At 35.3% G+C, this 20,532-nt stretch overlaps 2 protein-coding genes across 3 annotated transcripts in view; one reads left to right on the top strand and one right to left on the bottom strand.

The window, feature by feature from the left end:
• The first annotated feature begins 2,644 nt into the window (after positions 1–2,644).
• LOC128984348 (uncharacterized) lies at positions 2,645–5,869 on the top strand. Its single transcript, XM_054403657.1, has 3 exons — positions 2,645–2,831; positions 3,146–3,573; positions 3,755–5,869. The coding sequence occupies exons 1-3, from the start codon at positions 2,645–2,647 to the stop codon at positions 5,867–5,869; spliced, it is 2,730 nt and encodes a 909-aa protein (XP_054259632.1).
• A 4,628-nt stretch (positions 5,870–10,497) lies between these two features.
• Positions 10,498–20,532, bottom strand: part of LOC128985387 (uncharacterized) — a 61,513-nt gene continuing 51,478 nt past the window's right edge. For both annotated transcript variants that reach the window (XM_054404836.1, XM_054404837.1), the window contains exon 8: positions 10,498–17,283. In XM_054404836.1, coding sequence (XP_054260811.1) covers positions 16,342–17,283 — 942 coding nt within the window. In that variant the 3' untranslated portion in view covers positions 10,498–16,341. The remainder of the gene's footprint in view (positions 17,284–20,532) is intronic.

The raw sequence follows: 20,532 nt of genomic DNA, 5'->3' as shown, positions 1-20,532 counted from the left end.
GTATCGGCCAAGATGCATTGTTGTAATTGATTTCATTAATTGGTTTATGTAAATAAACGGCTCTTCGGTTATTCATTAGCTTCTTATATCCAGTATAAAGCATGGGATATGTCGTTGTCATGTTTAAAATTATCTATCAATAAGCTATCAAAAAGGCTTCTGTCAATGGTGTTCATTCGTCTGTAAAATCATACTGCAGTGATGGTGGGGTTACATTGTGCAATCTTAGCCCCACTAATAAAGATGAAATAAAAAAGATAATCCTTTCTCTAAAGAACAAAATTTCAGTAGGCTGGGACGAAATCCCAATTAAATTGATCAAATCTGCTGCTGACATTATCTCCGAACCCTTATCTCTTATTATAAATCAGTGTTTAAAGAATGGTGTTTTTCCGGATCAACTGAAGTACTCCCAAATTTCTCCCGTTTTTAAGAAAGGTTCAAAATCAGATATTAATAACTACCGTCCAGTATCAGTATTAAGTAATTTTTCTAAAATATTTGAAAAAGTAATAAGCTATAGACTAGTTAATTATTTTGAAAGTAATAATTTATTTTACAATAAACAATTTGGTTTCCGAAAAAACTTAAGCACAGTTTCTGCTCTTACTCAGTTTGTTAATGAGATTGCAGAGGCCTTGGACAGGTCTCAGGCCACAGCAGGTGTTTTCTGTGACCTGTCTAAGGCTTTTGATTGTGTGGATCACTCACTCCTGTTGCTAAAACTTATTGATTATGGGATTGGGGGAAGTTGCTTTTCTTTAATACAATCTTACCTTTCTGAAAGAAAACAAAGAACTTTAATTTTAGAAGATAACAACAAACATTATTCACCATGGGAAATTATATCCACAGGTGTTCCCCAAGGCTCAGTATTGGGCCCACTTTTTTTTCTTATTTACATTAATGATCTTCCAAAAGCTATTAATAAAGAACTAATTCTTTTTGCCGATGACACTACTGCTTTGATCAAAAATAATAATACAGCTGAAATGTTTTCTTCTCTGCAAAGTGTGGTAAAGGACATGGAGCAATGGTTTTTAGAAAATGGGTTAAAACTTAATGTTGAAAAAACAAATATTATTAAATTTTCTACTAGACACAAAAATATGGAAAACTGTTCCTTTAATTTAGTTGAAGCTCATAAATTCTTAGGGGTTTACGTGGATGACGCAGTTAAATGGGATTCACATTTGAATTATTTACGTAACAAAATTAGGTCGATATCATCTTTATTCATACATTTAAGGGACTGTGTTTCTATTGAGACACTTAAAGTAGTTTATCATGCTTATGTGGAGTCAGTGTTAAGATATGGCATAATTTTATGGGGCCAAGCTACTGGTATTAAAACTTTATTCAGGTTACAAAAACGTATTATTCGTATTATTACCAACTCTCATTCACGCAGTTCTTGTAAGAAACATTTTCAAAATTTAAGAATTCATACATTAACGGGGTTGTATATTCTAGAATTATTAAATTACATACATTCAGTTAAAAATGAGCTACCAGAAACAATACATTTTAATCACAGGTATGAAACCCGAAATGAAAATATATTTAGACTCCCCAGACACCGTTTGACCCTATATGAAAAATCTCCATTGTACGCTGGGCTGAGATTGTACAATGTGCTTCCGCCATGCTATAAGTCATTAAGCAAAACCAAATTTAAAGATACAATAGATAATTTTCTTATTGACAAGGCTTTTTACTTAATTGAAGATTTTTACAGAACTACAATTTAGAATTTTTTTTTTTTTTTAGTGTTTAATTTTAAGTTAAAAGTTTTAATGTTAAATATTTTATGTATGAATTTAATTTTGACAATGCACCTATTCTAAATGTTATGACATGTATGGAATGTTTTGTGCAAATAAAGTCTATGTCTATGTCTATGTCTATGTCTGTAACAGTCCATTTTCACCCGACCTACTTCGTCGATTTTTACGATTGAGTTGTCATTTTAAAGCTTAAGACCCATTGTAGCACATTCTTATATTCAGAGAATGTATAACGCTTAATATATATATATATATATATATATATATATATATCCTTGCATTTGCCCGTCCCGATAGACTACAGATCTGTGCGTGGAACGTATCCAGCAAATCAAGGGGTGAGCCGGTACAGTGCGAAGGTGAACTGTACTGATAAGTTTTTGTGGCAGTGACCAGGATCCGAACCCACGACATCACTGCCTTGGGCTCGAAGTCTGTGACGCTACCAACTGAGCCACCGACTCACCTTTAATAAGTCCTAACGTAATTGGGAAATTCTGCCTTAATGCAAAACTTGTCAACTTATGTCCATAAATAAGTGTTCAAAATATCCATTCATAAGAATAACATAGAGGAAGTGAATATGCAGGTTTCCTGCCAATAAAATGTTGAATGAAGCTTTTTAAGGTAGTATACAGAATATCTTATCTAGATAAAGTAACATGCCAAGCAGTAACATGCGCAATACCAGTAACACGCCATCTTTGCACAACATAAACCCCCTCAACAAGAAGAAAAATCGACTGAGGATTTGTCTTACACATCTCAATCGGTGACTAAAGTCACATGTACACACAAATCTGACTCTGAAGCCTTACTCTCTTCTAATGACTTTCCAGTCTTAACTAAAAGGGAAAATGGAGGGTTCCCTGTCGGAGCAATCCTGCGCAAGCCTGAGGAAACTGTTGAAGAGTTTTTTTAATAGTCACTTTGAATTCTATTCTAGTCTTATGAAGCTAAGAACTCCGTGTAATACTGAAGATGTCATACCCAAGGAAGTCTCTCCCGAAAACTCAGAAACTGTACCTGGAAATGAAAATATGGGTTGTTTAAATCCTCAACCAAATCAGATTTCAAGCTCACCACAATCAGAAGAACCTGAAGCTCATGTTTTTTTAGACCAAGTAAAGAAACACAATTGGAAGATTCAACATCGAAGAATCTTTGTAAATCGTTTAATGAAAAAACTAAAAGCATAAAAATCCTTCATCAAAACACAGATAGAATCAAGAACAAAATTGAACGTTTAAACCATATTCTTCAGTCCATAAATCCTGACTTCTTGGTAAGAACAGAGCATGGCCAGTCCAAAGAAGAAATAAAAAACACAAGACTCATAAATTTTGAACTGATTGCAGCATTTGGAAGAGATTTTACCATCAAAGGTGGTGTTGCAATATACAAGAACATCAATCTTCAAAACGAAACTCATAGTCTGGAGATAGAAGAAAACAGCATTCCTCTCATTTGTGAGGTAGCTGCTGTAAAAATAAATTTAAGTAACAAGAGAAGTCTTAACTTGATTGGAGTGTATCGACCACCTTCAAGCTGTGTGAATAACATGAGACAAGCACTTTCTGTCCTCGAAGAGATATTTCGCTCGACTGCTACAAGTGATGCATCTTTCCTCATGATGGGGGACATTAACATCGATAATTTGGAGCCCTCAACAAGAAAGACCAGGTTTGATGAACTTCTCGCCTCCTTCGATATAAGAAGAGTACCTCTACCTGCAACAAGGATAGCTATCTCTGGCAACAACAGATCAGCAACCTCTATCGATGCTGTTTGCACAAACCTTAACCCTGAGGAAACTGACGTCCTAATTATATGCTGGAATTTCTGACCACACTGCTCAGCTGTGCAGTCTTAAACTGCCTGTGAACAGGGCTAATTCAATCAACTCAACTAGAAGACATCTAAACATCAATAACCTTCTTCAGCTGAAGCAAATCTTATCTCTTCAGTCATGGGAAGACATACTGAGTAGTGATGATGTTAATGAAGCCTACAACCGGTTTATTAAAACAACTATTCTAGCACTTGATTCAGCCTGTCCGCGGAAGAGGACGAGAAGACCTAGAAGTTCACGGAAGATTGTCTACGATGCAGAGACCATGGAGATGAAGAGGGAGTATCTGGCGGCCTATGACATTTTCCTGTTGACCAATGATTTGGCAGAAAAACAAAGAGCAAGCTACTTCAAAAGATTATATGATCTGAGGCTGAAAGAAATTCGTCGTGTTCATAGCACCACACACATAATAACCGCTGACAACAAATCCAAAGCAGTTTGGGATATCATCAACAGTGAACGGAAGTTGAAGAAATCATCAACTACATCATGTGTCCCTTTATCAGTGGATGGAGTTGATGTGAATGACCCGTCACAAGTAGCTGATTATTTTAATACATATTTTACAACAATTGCTGATGAAACGCTGAAGCTAAATCCACCAATAACTCTTGTAACAGCACATATTGATCAACATAGGAATGTCATTGAGCTTAAAAAGCTAGCTGTTGTAACAGAACCTGAAATAAGAAAGATCATCTACTCACTCAAAACAAAAACATCTTCAGGTCTTGATGATATATCGACAAAGGCTGTCAAGTTTTGTTCAGAAGAACTCATCAAGCCTCTTCTTCATATCACCAACCTATCGCTTTGCCATGGTGTGTTTCCACAAAAAATGAAAGTCGCTAAGGTCATGCCATTACATAAGAGAGGAAAAAAAGATGACATGAGAAACTACAGACCTATCTCATTGCTCCCCACCTTTTCAAAGATTATTGAAAAGGTGGTTTTGGCACAGCTTCTTCAACATCTTGAAGTCAACAAGCTTCTCACAGAGAACCAACATGGTTTTGTGAAGGGGAGGTCAACTATTACAGCTTTAGTTGATTTTGTGGAAACATTAACGGATCGAATTGAAGAAGGCAGCAATGTAACAGCTATCTTTCTGGATCTAAGCAAAGCATTTGATTGCTTAGTTCATGATCTTGTTTTGTCTAAACTCTCATCACTCGGAATACAGGATGTTGCTCTTCAATGGTTTTCCAGCTATTTAAAAGATAGATTCCAAATTGTAGAAATCCAGCACATTACCAATAAGGAAATTTCTCGCACTAGATCTAGCCAGCAACCTGTTTCAAGAGGTGTTCCCCAAGGCTCGGTGCTTGGTCCTGTGATTTTTATCCTTTTTACAAACGACCTACCAATGCAAATCACACCTTACGGACTATCTTTTATGTACGCAGATGACACCGTAATTCTTTCTGCTGATAAATCGCTTGATAGTTTGGAAGTGAATTCTTTTATAGCCCTAAACTGTGCCCTTGAATACTGTCATAATAATGACCTTGTTTTCAACGAAGCCAAAACTAAACAGCTAATGTTTGGAAGTCAAAGAGAGGACATTGTGGGGTTGCCCAATATTCATAAGCACAATTCTACATCACATCTTGGTGTAGTGATTGACGAAGGTCTTACTTGGCGAGAACATGTGGACTCACTCTGTCAAAGACTAAACAGCGCCATCTTTGCTATCAGAAGGATTGTAGCAATAGGTACCCCAGAGGCTGTGACGGTTGCATACCATGCGCTATTCGAGAGCAGTATGACATATGGAATTGTTCTTTGGGGTGGCTCTTCAGTCAGCAATCTCGAAAGGGTATTAATTCTACAAAAGGAAGCTCTTCGAACCATGAATGGACTACAAATAAGAGATAGCTGCAGAAGAGTTTTTTCGGAGAGCAAAATCTTGACAGTGGTGTCGATGTTTGTTTATGAAACCGTACTGCTGTCAATGAGGAAAGGTCTACCTAAAAATTCCGATGTTCATAGACACAACACAAGGTTTGCTAAGAACTATAACCTACCCTATCACCGCAAACAACTTTTTGAAAGAAAACCCTCATACCTAGGAGCGAAGCTTTATAACGCACTGCCGGAGGAGCTCAAGAATTACTCCAAAGCTGAAAAAATGAAGCCCCATTTGAAAACTTGGTTGTCTTCTCGGCCTTTTTACACCGTTGAAGAATTTTTAAATTGGAAAGACTTTGATTTGAATGACTTTTAACTGTTACAATAATTGCTTTGTTATTGTACTGAAATCTATTTGTTTAATTGTTGACGCCATTTCAAATCTTGATGATTTTGTAATAAAGTTGTTCTCTCTCTCTCTCTCTCTCTCTCTCTCATGCCGAGTTTAATTCAGATGTGTCAAGAAATAACTATATTTATGACATTTTATTGATTACCAATAGGACGAATAAAATTGGTACACCGTAAAGTGTTTACCTCTCAATACCTCAGTAACGAACGATCATAGAGCAATAAATCAAACTACTTATTTTTTTGGAGCTAAATCAGAAGCTGCAATGACAAAAAAATATAAAAAAATAACTATATTACAAATATTTAAAGACCTATATAAAAATATAAAACACACCCCCTCTTCTAATAGTCCGATATGGCTGGTTTTGGTTTCTGATTTGGTAGATTTTCCCAATGACCTCCTTGAAAGAAACAGATAGTCTTGAGAGGAAACGTCACTCTTTATCATTTCGCTAACTATTTGAAGGGTTGAAACTATTTGAACATCTGCGCTGCCTCTCGGGAAAAGGCCTCCTTTATGACGTCTTCCACCATATCGCGTACAAGTTTTAATTATGTTCCATACTGATCATTTTCTCTTTATCATTAGGTAGAACCCCCAGCTGTCATTCTGAAGGATTCTTATTTGAATGTTTGAGAATATTCTCTGAAGAAATGTGATTAAAATTAATTAGTCCATTTAGTAATGAGTGGAGCGAAGCGAAGCTCTTTGGGAACGACTTCAATGTAAACTTTCGAACTCATTAACACAATAACGGCGGAACATATTTTAGCCAAACTTACTTAAGTCAAATGTTTGGAAGGTTTAGACGAAACAAACTTAAATTTATAATAGTGCCTATACAGGGTGAATTTTAAATGAGTTCCCCCCCTACTTTTTTCTACATTTCTAAAGATATCATCTCCGGACCACGTCAGATCATTGTTGAGTAGTAAGAACTTCATTTTGACTGGGTATACATTTTTGGCCGCCATCTTGGATCCGCCATATTGGATACAAAAATTTTTTTTCAAATGTAAAGGTAGGGTTGTGACCCTTTATTTCAAACTAGAATTTTACGCTGATTACAATGCCGCAATTAGATTTTAAAAATCTTGATCCGTTCTAAAGTTATGAGGACTTTTTATAACTTTATTTTTAGCGCATTTTAACATTGTGCATTTACAAACTAAGACCATAATCTCAAAATAGTGCTAGATAAAGATAAGTATACACCACCATTCATTGTCGACATAATTTCACTTGGTTATGACGGATGTAGTTTTTTCAGCCGCCATCTTGGATCCGCCATTTTGAAATGAGATCAATTAATTTAAATATGAAGGTGGTGTTGTGACCCATCATTTTGAGCTACTTTTTTATGCTGAACTCAATGCCGCAATCCGTTTTTCATTTGCATCTTTGGTTTTTGAAATATTGAAATTTTAAATAAGAGTATTTTAATATTTCATCAAGACAGCTTGATAACAAAAAACGGATTGCGGCATTGAGTCCAGTATAAAAAAGTAGTTCAAAATGATAGGTCGCAACACCACCTTCATATTTAAATTAATTGATCTCATTTCAAAATGGCGGATCCAAGATGGCGGCTGAAAAAACTACATCCGTCATAACCAAGTGAAATTATGTCGACGATGAATGGTGGTGTATCCTTATCTTTATCTAGCACTATTTTGAGATTATGGTCTTAGTTTGTAAATGCACAATGTTAAAATGCGCTAAAAATAAAGTTATAAAAAGTCCTCATAACTTTAGAACGGATCAAGATTTTTAAAATCTAATTGCGGCATTGTAATTAGCGTAAAATTCTAGTTTGAAATAAAGGGTCTCAACCCTACCTTTACATTTGAAAAAAAATTTTTGTATCCAATATGGCGGATCCAAGATGGCGGCCAAAAATGTATACCCAGTCAAAATGAAGTTCTTACTACTCAACAATGATCTGACGTGGTCCGGAGATGATATCTTTAGAAATGTAGAAAAAAGTAGGGGGGGAACTCATTTAAAATTCACCCTGTATAATTAAAAGTAACCCTAAGTTTTTTTTTTATTTTAACATTGTACTTATGGGTTGCCCTGGTGCTTACATAATAACGACGTAAATGTAAACAAAACAGAGAATCAAAGCACATGTTAAAATCAAGCCACGACCTAAACACAGTACAAAGAGAAAAAAATTCGAATGATGACTACTAGTCATCGATCTCTATTACTACAGAGATCGATGTCACTAGTTAACATTTAAGTCGCAATTTGGAAACGACCACTGATCGAATAGGTACAGTATTTTACATATTTGATTTACGTAGCTAAATAAGGTTATAACAAATAACATTTATCTTATGTTATTGGGAATAAAACAACTACAAGATTCTGCAGTTTTAAAAAACTAGGTATTCTGAAATCACTATATTTTTTCTAAATAAATATGCTATTATGAATATGCTTTCTTATTATTATTTACTTTTAAATATTTTTGATGATATCATCGTTTTGGTGACACACCTGTTGTGTTGTTTGTTGTGTTGGCAACGACTTGGGGTATATTATTGCCCAAGAAGAGTAAAGTATTTTTTGAGTTTTCGTTTTACAAAAAAAATTGTTTTTCGCATAATAAGCTAATGAATAACCGAAGAGCCGTTAATTTACATAAACCAATTAATGAAATCAATTACAACAATGCATCTTGGCCGATACGTAGCGTAGCTGACCACGGGGGTAGATTTCCGGGGGTAGATGTCCGGGGGTAGATTTCCAGTCGCGGGCTGTTTCTCGATCGTGTATAGGCCCCGCCCCTCGTGACGTCAAAATGACGTAGGCCTTTTTTTCATGGGGGTAAATATCCGGGGGTAGAAATCCGCTACCCCTACAATTCAGATTGATTTAATAAAATTAAGATTTTCATAAATCTTATTTGAGCGTAAAACTGACAAAGTCCTTACGCTTAGGGCGATCTGATGTCTTAACTGAATCTTTTTCAGCACAAAAACTCTATCTTTTATAGATAACATCATAAAGTGACCAATTTAGGTTTGTTAAACTGAAGACTTCGTCGGGAAATCGATTCTTTCGGGCTTCTGATGCAGAATTGTCGGATTTCTTTGACTATGTCTTGACTGGAGGCTTGTTTTTAGCTGGCCAGGTGAATGTCTTTTCAAAACACTTCGGTGCCACGTAACTCATTAAACCAGCTTCAAGTTGCTTTATCATCAAATAGATTTAAATTGAGTTTAATTTAGCGACAGATACAAACTCTGCGAGCTACAGATTACATTTTGTGCCTTCTGTTGCGCCGTAAACGTCGTACTGGCGATTGGCGTCAAGCATATGAGTCACAATAGCGGCCTATCACCCCGCACCTGTTTTACGCATACCAAGGTCAAAGTTTCCTCCCTTGCTACACGGCAAACAAAACTTTAGCTTCAATTTGACATATAAAACGTTTAGTTACCTTGAATGGTATGCAAGCAATTACCATTTAAAATCCCGGCATTCTTTTAAAAACACCCTGTATTACGACTTTCAAGGGGTAAAATGGGTATATTAAAACATAAAGGTAAAAGCTTTCCGTAGCTATCAAAGACAATATAGTAGGGAAGGGTAGCAGACAAATATTTCAGTTCTGGCGGGGAACATGCAACTTGAGGTGGTTAAGGTATACAAGTTCCTGGACGTAAAACCGCCCAGACCCCAATTTTTAAGAATTTCGGTCGTCCGCGATAACGTCATCAAGATGGCGGCTGTAAGAGGATGCTGGGTCACCATGAATTGGTTATAACACCAACACCCAAATTCCTGAACCGATTTTAATGCAATTTTGCATACAAGTGCTTCAATACATCATCTCGGCCCAGCTTGACAATGGTCGAGTTTGATCAAGTTGTTTCAAAATGGCGGTAGTTAATAACTCAAATAATGAAAATGTTTCAGTGTTTTGTGTTCTCAACTCCCTCCAGAGATCTGCAGAAACGCACTCATTTTCCTTGCAATCATAGGTTATCATGGCATGTCTGCATTTTATGGAATAGGCAAAATACCCCCATTACAGCAAACCTGCAGTCTAAGTAAGTTTCCATTTACCTGATACTAAGTTGCTAAATAAAAAATAACTAAAATGCCATGGGAAGGGAGGAAAACAGGTGGGTGTTCGGAGTGTGGGATCTATTTACAAACACACACCATCTCATTTTTATATATTAGTATAGATTTTAAGAAAATGATAGCTGTATTAAATACTAACAATTTTCAATAGTACAGCTAGATGTGATAAGCTATTTGAATATTATGGGAATAACTCAAACGCAGGTGAAAGGTCAGTTCTCACTGTAAACAGACATCAGCTGATAAGAAAGTTGTGCCGATTCTGCTGAGGCATGTTTCAAACTCCAACAGGTTGTCTTGAGTTTGTAGTGGTTATCTCTTGTATTATAAAAATTTCACTTAGTAATTTACAAACTAGACACCTATAAAGGAATAAACTTCTTACCTTAATGCTTATTACCTTACTACTGATGAACAGGGAATAGGGGGATTTTCCTATTAGGGCAGAAGACAAATTCATTTATTTGTATAAAATTGTATGTATTTAATGTTATGATACTCTACATTTATCACTTGTTGATTAGCCGTTTGGCAAATAATCTATACACAGTTTTTAATTATAATGTACAATAAATGGCTAGAGGAGAGGGTCAATTAGCAGGGAACATAATTAATAAACATATATATCAAGTTGAGATTACAAACTGTATTTTTAATAAACCAAATATAGTTGGACTGAGGTAATTTCTAAAACCTAGTCTTCATTTAGGATCATCTTCAAATGGTCCAAAATCGTTTGGTCCAACGTTTATATTGCCATTCGTTTGGTCCAAAATCGTTTGGTCCAACAGTTAAAAACTCGTTCATTTGGTACAAAATCGTTTTATCTAATTTCTTTGGTCCAAAATCGTTTGGTCCAACAGTTAAAAACTCGTTCGTTTGGTCCAAAATCGTTTTATTTAACACTTTAATACGAGTTTGTTTGGTCCAAAAGTATAAACTATTGCGTCCCTCACATTGAAGGCATTCAAAAATCCGCCGTTGTATACAATAATAATATTAATACTGTAAAATTTTTGCTTTAAACATGGCGACTTTCTATGTTTTATTTATTCACTTATTAATCACTATTAATACACTGTTATAGCAAAGTCACTCAAAGCAAAGTCAATGTTTATCCACAAATCTAGGGAATTAAAACGCGTTGTTTTAAGATTGACTGGGGATAAAAAGTAAACAGGACACAAGCACGTTATATATAAATAAATATATGTTTATATGTACGTGTATATAAATGCAAACATATCAATTATTTAGAAACATAACACAAAATAACAAATAGGCCTCGGAAGGCAGGCGGTTTGGTTGACGACGTGACGGCGGTTATTTGAACGCCTTCAATGTAAGGGACGCAATAGTTCATACTGTTGGACCAAACGAACTCATATTAGAGTGTTGGACCAAACAAACTGTTTTACAACTGGTGGACCAAACGATTTGGACCAAATGAAATACTCTCCAACTGGATGATAAATTGATTTTGGACCAAATGAACTGTTTTACAAGTGTTGGACCAAACGATTTTGGACCAAATGAACTGTTTTACAAGTGTTGGACCAAACAAACTGTTTTACAACTGTTGGACCAAACGATTTTGGACCAAATGAAATACTCCCTTCATTTATTGACAAAAACATTTTATAAATAAAAAATGTAATATTAGCAAGGTTTATAAAGATTCTAAAAATTAATCTCCTACTAAAAAAAATTGTATTTGGTCTATGAAGGCAATGGATACACTGACAGGAGTGAACAAGATTTTCTAAAATGTTTAAAGCAATTATTGACTTGACTATCGACAATGCAAGGTGGGTTGGCTTTAGTCTGTGTAAAATAAGTTGTGATAGTAAAAGTGTTCCCTAAGTATTGTTTCATCAAATCTGAATGATGTGAGAATATATACTACTGCCACAGCAAGCTCTTCAAAATAGTTAAGAGAGAAATTGTAAAGTTAGAAGTTTTGATGGTCAAAAATGAGAAAACCCAATTTTTACCCCATAAAGCCCCCCATTAGCCACGTTCCCTTATAGTCTGATGAAAGTAAAGTAATTTTCCTCCAAAACATTTTTTCTTTGCCTGGACTAAGCATTTTACTATTTACCTTTATCTTGCTCCATTCATGATTATTTCATGGGGACCCTCATTTCATGGGGACCCACTCTCTGTAAAGGTGTATAGTCAATGATATGACCCATTTGAAAATTTTCAACAAGTTTGGTAACACTATGGTTTTTGATTGTACACAGTTATTCATCTACTGGCACCTTCTGAATTTAATCTACTTAAATAATGAAAGTAAATAAGGTATGTATTGTGTTATTCACAAACCCTATTTTGTTAGACATTTTAAATTCTCTTTTTGCTTACAGTTTAAATCTTTAATAACAACAAAATTGTGCATTTCTTATAGCTTGTATTTTGCTGGTTAAAGCAAAATATTACTGGTCTAACTTAAATCTAAGATCAGCTATTGTTTAGACTACATCGCTTAAATTGTTCATTGGCTCTAATCATTGACTATTGAATAGTCAAAACTCTAATTTACTAGTTAATGTCCACGATTTAAAATACTAAACTATAATCTATTCCAAATACTACCATGGTAAACAGTACATAACTTTAACTTAGTAGCTTGAATAACATTTGAACAACTTAAAGAAAACACACACCTTCTTTACACACACACTTTCTTTAAAGATAAAGAATATGACTAACTTTTTCATAAATATTTTAAAATATTAGAAAAAAGAAAAGAAAGCTATGTGGCTATATTAACAAAACTCCAGTAACCAATTTTGCAAAACTCAAAATATGAAAACTTTGGCCACTCCTAGAGTCAATATAGGTAACACAAATAGGAAATAGGTATGTTGTGATACCCATCAAGGATGATACAGCTAACATGGATCCCGTAAGCCGTGTTTACACGAAGCCAGTTAAAGGGCAGCAGGTAACTTGGAAATAAACTAGAGTAACCTCCCCGCAACCTGCCTGCTCTACTGGCATCGTGTAAACAAGGCTTTAGCCTAACCTAAGTTTCAAGATATTCATCTGTTCAAATGTAAACAAACATTTTCTCCATAAGAATAACGTGGGGACTTTGAAGGCCCCTGGAGCAGAGCCTTCCTGATGAAATTTCAAAGTTTTTTTTCATGGCAAATCTACAGGCCACGACCTATCCAGGAAATGTACTAAAATCAATTAATTGCTTTTTTTTAAGCAGTAGATTTCGATAACTCAAATTTCACGTTGAAATAAATACCTTAAACATGGTCATCGAATGCGTGCGTGACAGCTTCAAAACAATTATCACAAAATTCATGTTAGCCTATTAAATATAAAGATTTTTGCAATTTATGTATAAACCATTTTGTGGGACCTAAAAAAATAATTTAGTGCACTGAAGCGTTCTTGTGCACTCGTGAGAACATCAAAAAAATGAAAAAGTAAATCAGTCCCAGGCCTAGGTCTTGCCGTTATGTTATACTGTACCTAGAATGACAGGCCATGCTGCAGCGCGGGCAGCGCAACACTACATCACAGTGGTGGATAGTTGTACTAAAATCTTACCATTAAAATCTGACAAACAGCCAGCTTATTTACCTAAAACATATGGGATATTGCAGTGCCTCTATCAACAATAACAAATCTAACCACTAAGTGTGTTGTCATGGATCCTGCAGCATGGCCTGTTTTTATAGTGGGGCCTTGATATACTTATAAATATAAATAAATAAATATAATTATAATCCGCTAACATTTCACTAGTTATAATCTTTCTTGTTGCAGTTACAAAAAAATACCCCTGACGCAGCAAACCTGTAGACTTAGCAAATTTCCATTTGCCTGATTGCATTTACACTAAAATGTCTCCTTAAAAATATCACATTTTTATTCCCTATAGCATTAGTTTAACAAGTACTTAGGTATACTGCAACAAGGAGGATAAAAAAGTATTTTTTGTTGTAAAATTGTGTAATACCAGTACCACTGTTGTAAACTATAGGAATACTGTAGTTTAGTAAGAGATGAATGTATTTTCCAAATTTGATCAAAATATGTTCATAAACAAGCAAACTACAACACTTATTCTCCAATAGAATAACATGGGAATTTTAAATTTACAATTCTTTGGAATTTTCTCTGTATAACCATTAGGCACATAATAAAGCTTCAATATACTTAATTTTTTTTTTAAGCTCTACAAAATGGTTTGGAAAGAAATTGTAAAATTTTGTGTTTTCATGGTCAAAAATGGGAAAACCTATTTTTACCCCATAAACCCCCATTCCCATAGGTCCGATCATGCTGGTATGCGAACTCATTCGAATAAATGAAGGTTTACACGTTTGTACCAAATTTTATCAAAATTCAAAATCGGATAATTTTTCTTGAGTTATGGATACACACACACACACACACACATAGGCCTAAATGAATTTGAACGGATGGTGTTTTTGGCCTCTAGGGACCTCAAAACAAAAAAGTAAATCGGTCCCAGGTCCAGGCCTCACCTACTACGGTAATAGCTTATTCCCTTTATGGGAAATTAGCTAAAGTAAAATAAACAGGAAAAAAATCAGAATGTATGGATGTATTTGAGTGACAATCCAATTAGTGAAGAAAAACTCGTTTAGTTTGCAGATTGACTGTGGCACGAGTATTTAATGTAGGATTTTATTTACTTTGTAAGATACATATTAATCTTATAAATATTCTATTTCAACCATTATCACAGCCAAATAAAAAATAAAATTTTTTATTCAAAATTACAATTCTCAGTAGCTACCACCTTTAATATTTCCAAAATAAATATATATAGGAAAGTGTTGGAAATGTACTAAAATCAATTAATTGCTTTTTTGAAGCAGTAGATTTCCAAGAACTCAAATTTAACGTTGAAATAAATAACCACCAAAACGATATGATCAATAATAAAACTTCAACAATGGTTTTTCCTATACAATTATTCTAATTTAGCATGCTTTTAAAGCATTCTATGAAAGACTTCAAAGTTGACTATTCAACAATGTTTCATAATATTATAGCATCTAAAGTATCTATTTGCTCTCTCTGTATATAATACTTTATCTAAGAATAAACCTACTGGTATTTACAAGTTAATACATACATGGGATACATTAATATCGTTTTTAATTCAGGAGCCATCCATATATGAACTTTTTGTTCCTTAAATTTTATCATGAAACATATACACTAAAGCAAGACAAACCTGACAAATATTGTAAAAATAAAACATCTGATGCTTGGAGCACAAAGAATATCACTGTATGGGTACTCTTTACTCTAAATATTAATAATTATTCTTAATATTCCTGATCTGTACTAGGCTGTGACATCAGTTTTGCTCAGGGGGTGAAATTCCAGGGGAAGTAAATTCCACTACCCCGATAATTTTAGCAAAAGTGGCCTATTTTGAAGAAATTGGGCATTCAAATGTAGGGTTGGTTTAGCTTTTTTTAAGAAGAAGCAAGATTAGGCCATAGAATAGACTATAGAGTTTTATGGGGGGATTAATTGTCCAAAATTGGTTTACCCTAGAAACATAATAATCCTCAATTTTTAGTAGAGTCATCGCATAGAGTTCATAACACAAACAATTTATTAAGTACCCTACTGTTTAAGACATTTAGTTACTGACATTTTCAAGTTAATACTGACATAAACCCGCAACAAATAGCAGCCAGAAGTACCTGTCCTTCTATTGACCAAACTAGCAAAAAGTATTAAACTAAGTTCCTCATTATGACTATGCCAGTTTTTTCATAATAAAATTACTGACCTCATGTTTCATGTACAATGACTACATTCATACCACCAATTACAATATGTTGTACTGTAAATTTATAAAGATATCATATCTCGATTTCTTTAGTTTGGCCAGAGCTTGAGGTAACTATGTACTTTCTAGGACATAGTCATTGTACCTATAGTGTTTTCTATCTTACAACGTCTATTATGTTGAATGGTCCTGAATCAATTACATCTTAAACCTTAACATCTGATTGTTCAGCAAGTAAATGCACAGTTTGTGTCTTTATTAAAGTACTAAATCTAAATATTATTTTAGATGTATCTAAGGCATTTAAAATCGTTTGTTTTGATTGAAATATAAAGTATTTACAGCACAGAAAAATATTAAAAACAGTTTCCTGCATTTAATCTATTTACAAAATTGGTTTTATATTAAATCGTTTAAAATCATCTAAAATAGTTTATTTGTAAAATAGGTATTTAAAATATTATTGCTAATTCTAATATAGATTATGAAGCTTATTGCTACGTCTTATCTATATTCTTTGTTCCCATTATCACACAAACTCGTAGATGCATGGCTGTACAGTTAGAGCGGAGGAGGGGAGCTCTTCCTCCCTATGTTGTTGAGACTGACAGGCTGCTGACTTTCTACGTTCTGGTATCATAGAATGCCTTCTAGACTTATCAATAATTCTCTTCTGGCGATAGAAGAAGTTACTCATTTCGGAATTATAGCCAACATTTTTAACTGTTTTATCAGCCGACGCATTCTCTAGACTCAACCTGCGTATTTTTGTAGCAAATTCTGAGAGCGATTCTATTGCAGCTTCGTAATCATAATTTTGAGTATGATGACTGTTTAAAAGGTTGCAGGATCGAGACATTCTTCTTCCTTCCGCGTCCTGCCTTTTATATCTGTGACTCCAGGATTTTTCGTAAATCGAAGTCATAGTTCTACTCTTGTATTTTCTTAGGTTGGATTTATATTTGTAATTGATTTCAGTGACTGGCACTTGTAATTTACTATTGTGCTCTCTAACTGCTACTTCACTTACTACTATACCTCTACCGTTACTTATATTATTTGTCAGAGGTGGGGTTTTGCGCTCATTGCTGAATGAATGGAGTGTTTCATTATTGCTCTCCAGGGCGGTCAGGATCTCGTTGTACAGGCCGCAAGCCGAGACACAATTGTCGTTCTCCGTACAGTCGTTGCGCGACTCGTCCGGAGCACAGAGCGGTGAAGATAAATAATCCAGAGAAGATGTAGTTGAAGTATTGGAGTAATTGACATTGAAGACACTTGTAGAAGGGGCATCATTGTATGCTATAGTGGAGCGAAGGGGAGCGGGGGCGGATGGGGCTGAAGTCTCTATAACACTGGCGGGGCGCACGGTTGACAGCAGGCTGATGACAGACATGCTCGGTCTACGTGAGAACGAACATGACATGGCACGTCTGCGAGACCGCCATTGGACATCCCACGGTTCACCTTCCTGCAACAAAGCATTCAGTTGAATACATTCAATAAAATTATAGTAAAATTATTCTTCAAAATATTTCAAAATGATTCCACACTTAAAATAGCCTAGTAACTTAAGTTAAAAATCAAGGCCAACAAAGACATGAAAAATGTACAGCTGATTTTTTGCATGATGGTAGTGTATGATAGGAAGGGTGTTTTCTGAAAGTTCCCTGAATTTCCCCCACCCCTTGCTTCCCCTTGAACCCCCCCCCCTCCCCCTTGAACCCTCCCTCCCCCAAAACACCAGGTTGAAAGTGTAGTGTTTTACTAAATCACCTATAACTTTTGATGTAAAAGAGCTATGAGCATAATTGTTATTTTCTTTGAACTCCCCGTTAAATTTACTTTAATAAAATAACCTTACTTGTAGCATTATCTCTATTTGGTGGGGTTTTATATGTGATATCAAATAAATATTATTTTATTGAAAACGTGAAGTTGTAGATTAGGTCAAACGTCGGTTTTGCAGTAGGTAGTACGTCAATGTAACAAAACGTTAAACGTTTTACCTATTTTATGAGCTTTCCAAAAATGTCCACTATGGAGCGGTGGAGCTGAATGATCAGCTGTTGCGAGACTGGTGTGGAACACCCCTCGTACCATTCATTGGACGCGCCCGCGAAGGCCGCACGCACGATAGGGCTTTCTGCTATACTAACATCCATCACCGGCACACGTGCTGTCGTGCTCAGTTTCAGTCTCATTCTGTTATAATATCCTAGATTGATGTTTATACGCATCTCATACGTTTTGATTTCCACCGTGCAGTGCCAATGCACGCCGTGCTTGCACGGTGACACTTGCACGTTTCGTCAGTTTTTGGCAGGGTTGTAAGTGCAATAATGTGTATTTTATGGCAATGAAACGGCGAGTATGCCAGTGTGCGTGAGTAATAAGCTGTTCGCTGGGCGCCGCTTCGCCGCTTCTCTCTCTCTCTCTCATCCCCTTTCCCACTCACTTGACCCCTCTCCCACTCCCCTCCGCTGTGCAGCGCTCCAAGCTTTTATAAAATAAAATTGTTGACCCTAAAAACACAACATTTTCAATTTCTTTCCAGACTAATTTGTAGAACTTAAAAAATTAATAATTTTGTATATTGAAGCATTGTTGTATGCCTAACGGTTACGGAGATAATTTAAAAACTTTAAATTTAAAATTCCCATGTTATTCTTATGGAGAATAAATATACTGTTGTAGTTTGCTTGTTTATGGATATATTTTCATCAAATTTGGCAATTTTGTTTATTTCATACTAAGCTATCAACATTTTAAATAAAAACACACCTCAATACCTTCCCTAAAATTTTGTAATGCCTGCCATTTTGGCTAGGGGTGAGATATCCACCTCGGGTTTGCTTCATTGTGTTTCTTTTGACAAATAGGGGTTTCACTCAATAGGGGTTGCTATTAGAAAAAAATGAGTCACCCCCTACCCCCTACCATGTTACCCCTAATTACAAAATATTTTTGATGTAAAAAATTGCGAAACCTTTGTTAACAATTATTACCACAAACAAAATATTTCTATCTATTTCGGTTTTAAAAATACAGATTTGTTTCAATACTTAATTTACACACTGTATAATAAATCAATAGATACCGTAGTTATACATATACAGGGTTAGTAAAAAGTGTGGAGACCCCCTGTTATTTTTTTAACGGTCCATACTAGAAAAACTAAACTCGGCTCACCTTTATGGCATGATATAAAGTACTTTTTGGGCATAACCGCCATTTAGTGTACATCCCCAAAATGGGGGATTTTGAGGGAAACTCAAAGATTTCAAATGCAAAGACCCATCGAGTGACCCTTCATTTTGAAGGTCCTTGTAAATGAAAACCAACAACGCAACTATCTCAATCCAGTAAAAAATGGCAGCCAATTTAAATTCTCAGTAGTTAAATTTAACTTACAACTTTCCAAGTCTGGAGACCCTCTGTAAATTTTGTAACGGCTCACACTAGGAATACTAAACTCTACACACCTTTTATGAATGTTATGAAGTACTTTTTAAGCCTAAAAGCCACTTGGTTCCCAAACCCAAAATGGGGTATTTCGGGGGAAACTCAAACATTTTAAATGTTAAGCCCCATCGATTGAAGGTCCTGGTAAAAGAAAACTATCAACGCAAATTAGAGGTCTCTATCTTAACACAGTAAAATATGGCAGCCAATTTAATATAAAATTGCAAGTTATTTCTGATTTCTAAAGATATCAATCAGCTTCCATTGTTTACTGGATTGAGATGGAAACCTCTAGGTTGCGTTGTTAGTTTTTTTTACCAGGACCTTCAAAATGAGGTGTCACTCGATGGGGATTATCATTTAAAACTTTTGAGTTTCCCCCAAAATCCCCCATTTTGGGTTTGAGAACCAAGTGGCTATTAGGCTTAAAAAGTACTTCATAACATGCCATAAAGGTGGGTAGAGTTAAGTTTTCCTAGTGTGAGCCGTTAATTTACAGAGGGTCTCCAGACTTGGAAAGTTGTAAGTTAAATTTTACTACTGAGAATTTAAATTGGCTGCCATTTTTTACTGGATTGAGATAGAGACCTCTAGTTGCGTTGTTGGTTTTCTTTTACAAGGACCTTCACAATGAAGGGTCACTCGATGGGTCATTCCATTTTAAATTTTTGAGCTTCCTACAAAATCCCCCATTTTGGGGATGTACACCAAGTGGCGGTTATGCCCAAAAAGTACTTCATAACATGCCATAAAGGTGTGCCGAGTTTAGTTTTAGCGAATTTCCCATATAGGGAATAAGCTATTACTGTAGTACTCATGGTAAGACCTGGACGCGGGACCGATTTTTTTTTTTCATTTTGAGGTCCCCAGAGGCCAAAAACACCATCCGTTCAAATTCATATATATATATATATTTATATATTTATATATATATATATATATGTGTCCGTTAGCACGATAACTCGAGCAAAAATGATCCGATTTTGATGAAACTTGGTACAAACGTGTAAACCTACGTTTATTCAAACGAGTTCACGATCCAGCATGATCGGACCATGGGAACGGGGGTTTACGGGGGGATTTATGGGGTAAAAATAGGTTTTTCCCATTTTTGACCCAAAAAACATAAAATTTAGCAATTTCTTTCCAAACCATTTTTTTTTGTAGAGCTTAAAAAAAAAAAAAAACAAATGGGGGTAATGGGTGCTCTGGGAGTGGTAGTACCTTTTGCGCCGTTCCGACCACACCTTGTATG

This window comes from Macrosteles quadrilineatus, unplaced genomic scaffold (genome assembly GCF_028750875.1).
Source record: "Macrosteles quadrilineatus isolate MER2022 unplaced genomic scaffold, UCM_ALF_1.0 Scaffold_2__2_contigs__length_208266976, whole genome shotgun sequence".
In the NCBI taxonomy this organism is placed as follows: domain Eukaryota; kingdom Metazoa; phylum Arthropoda; class Insecta; order Hemiptera; family Cicadellidae; genus Macrosteles; species Macrosteles quadrilineatus.
The sequence above is the reverse complement of the archived record's forward strand: the minus strand, read 5'-3'. Positions and strand labels throughout refer to the sequence as shown.

Bases quoted from the DNA above. Each gene is read 5' to 3' on its own strand.
- LOC128984348 (XM_054403657.1), top strand. From the start codon at position 2,645: ATGGAGGGTTCCCTGTCGGAGCAATCCTGCGCAAGCCTGAGGAAACTG. The intron at 2,832-3,145 runs GTTGTTTAAATC...AACTGATTGCAG, and splicing joins ACCTGGAAATGAAAATATGG to CATTTGGAAGAGATTTTACC. The intron at 3,574-3,754 runs GTTTGCACAAAC...TTATCTCTTCAG, and splicing joins CAGCAACCTCTATCGATGCT to TCATGGGAAGACATACTGAG.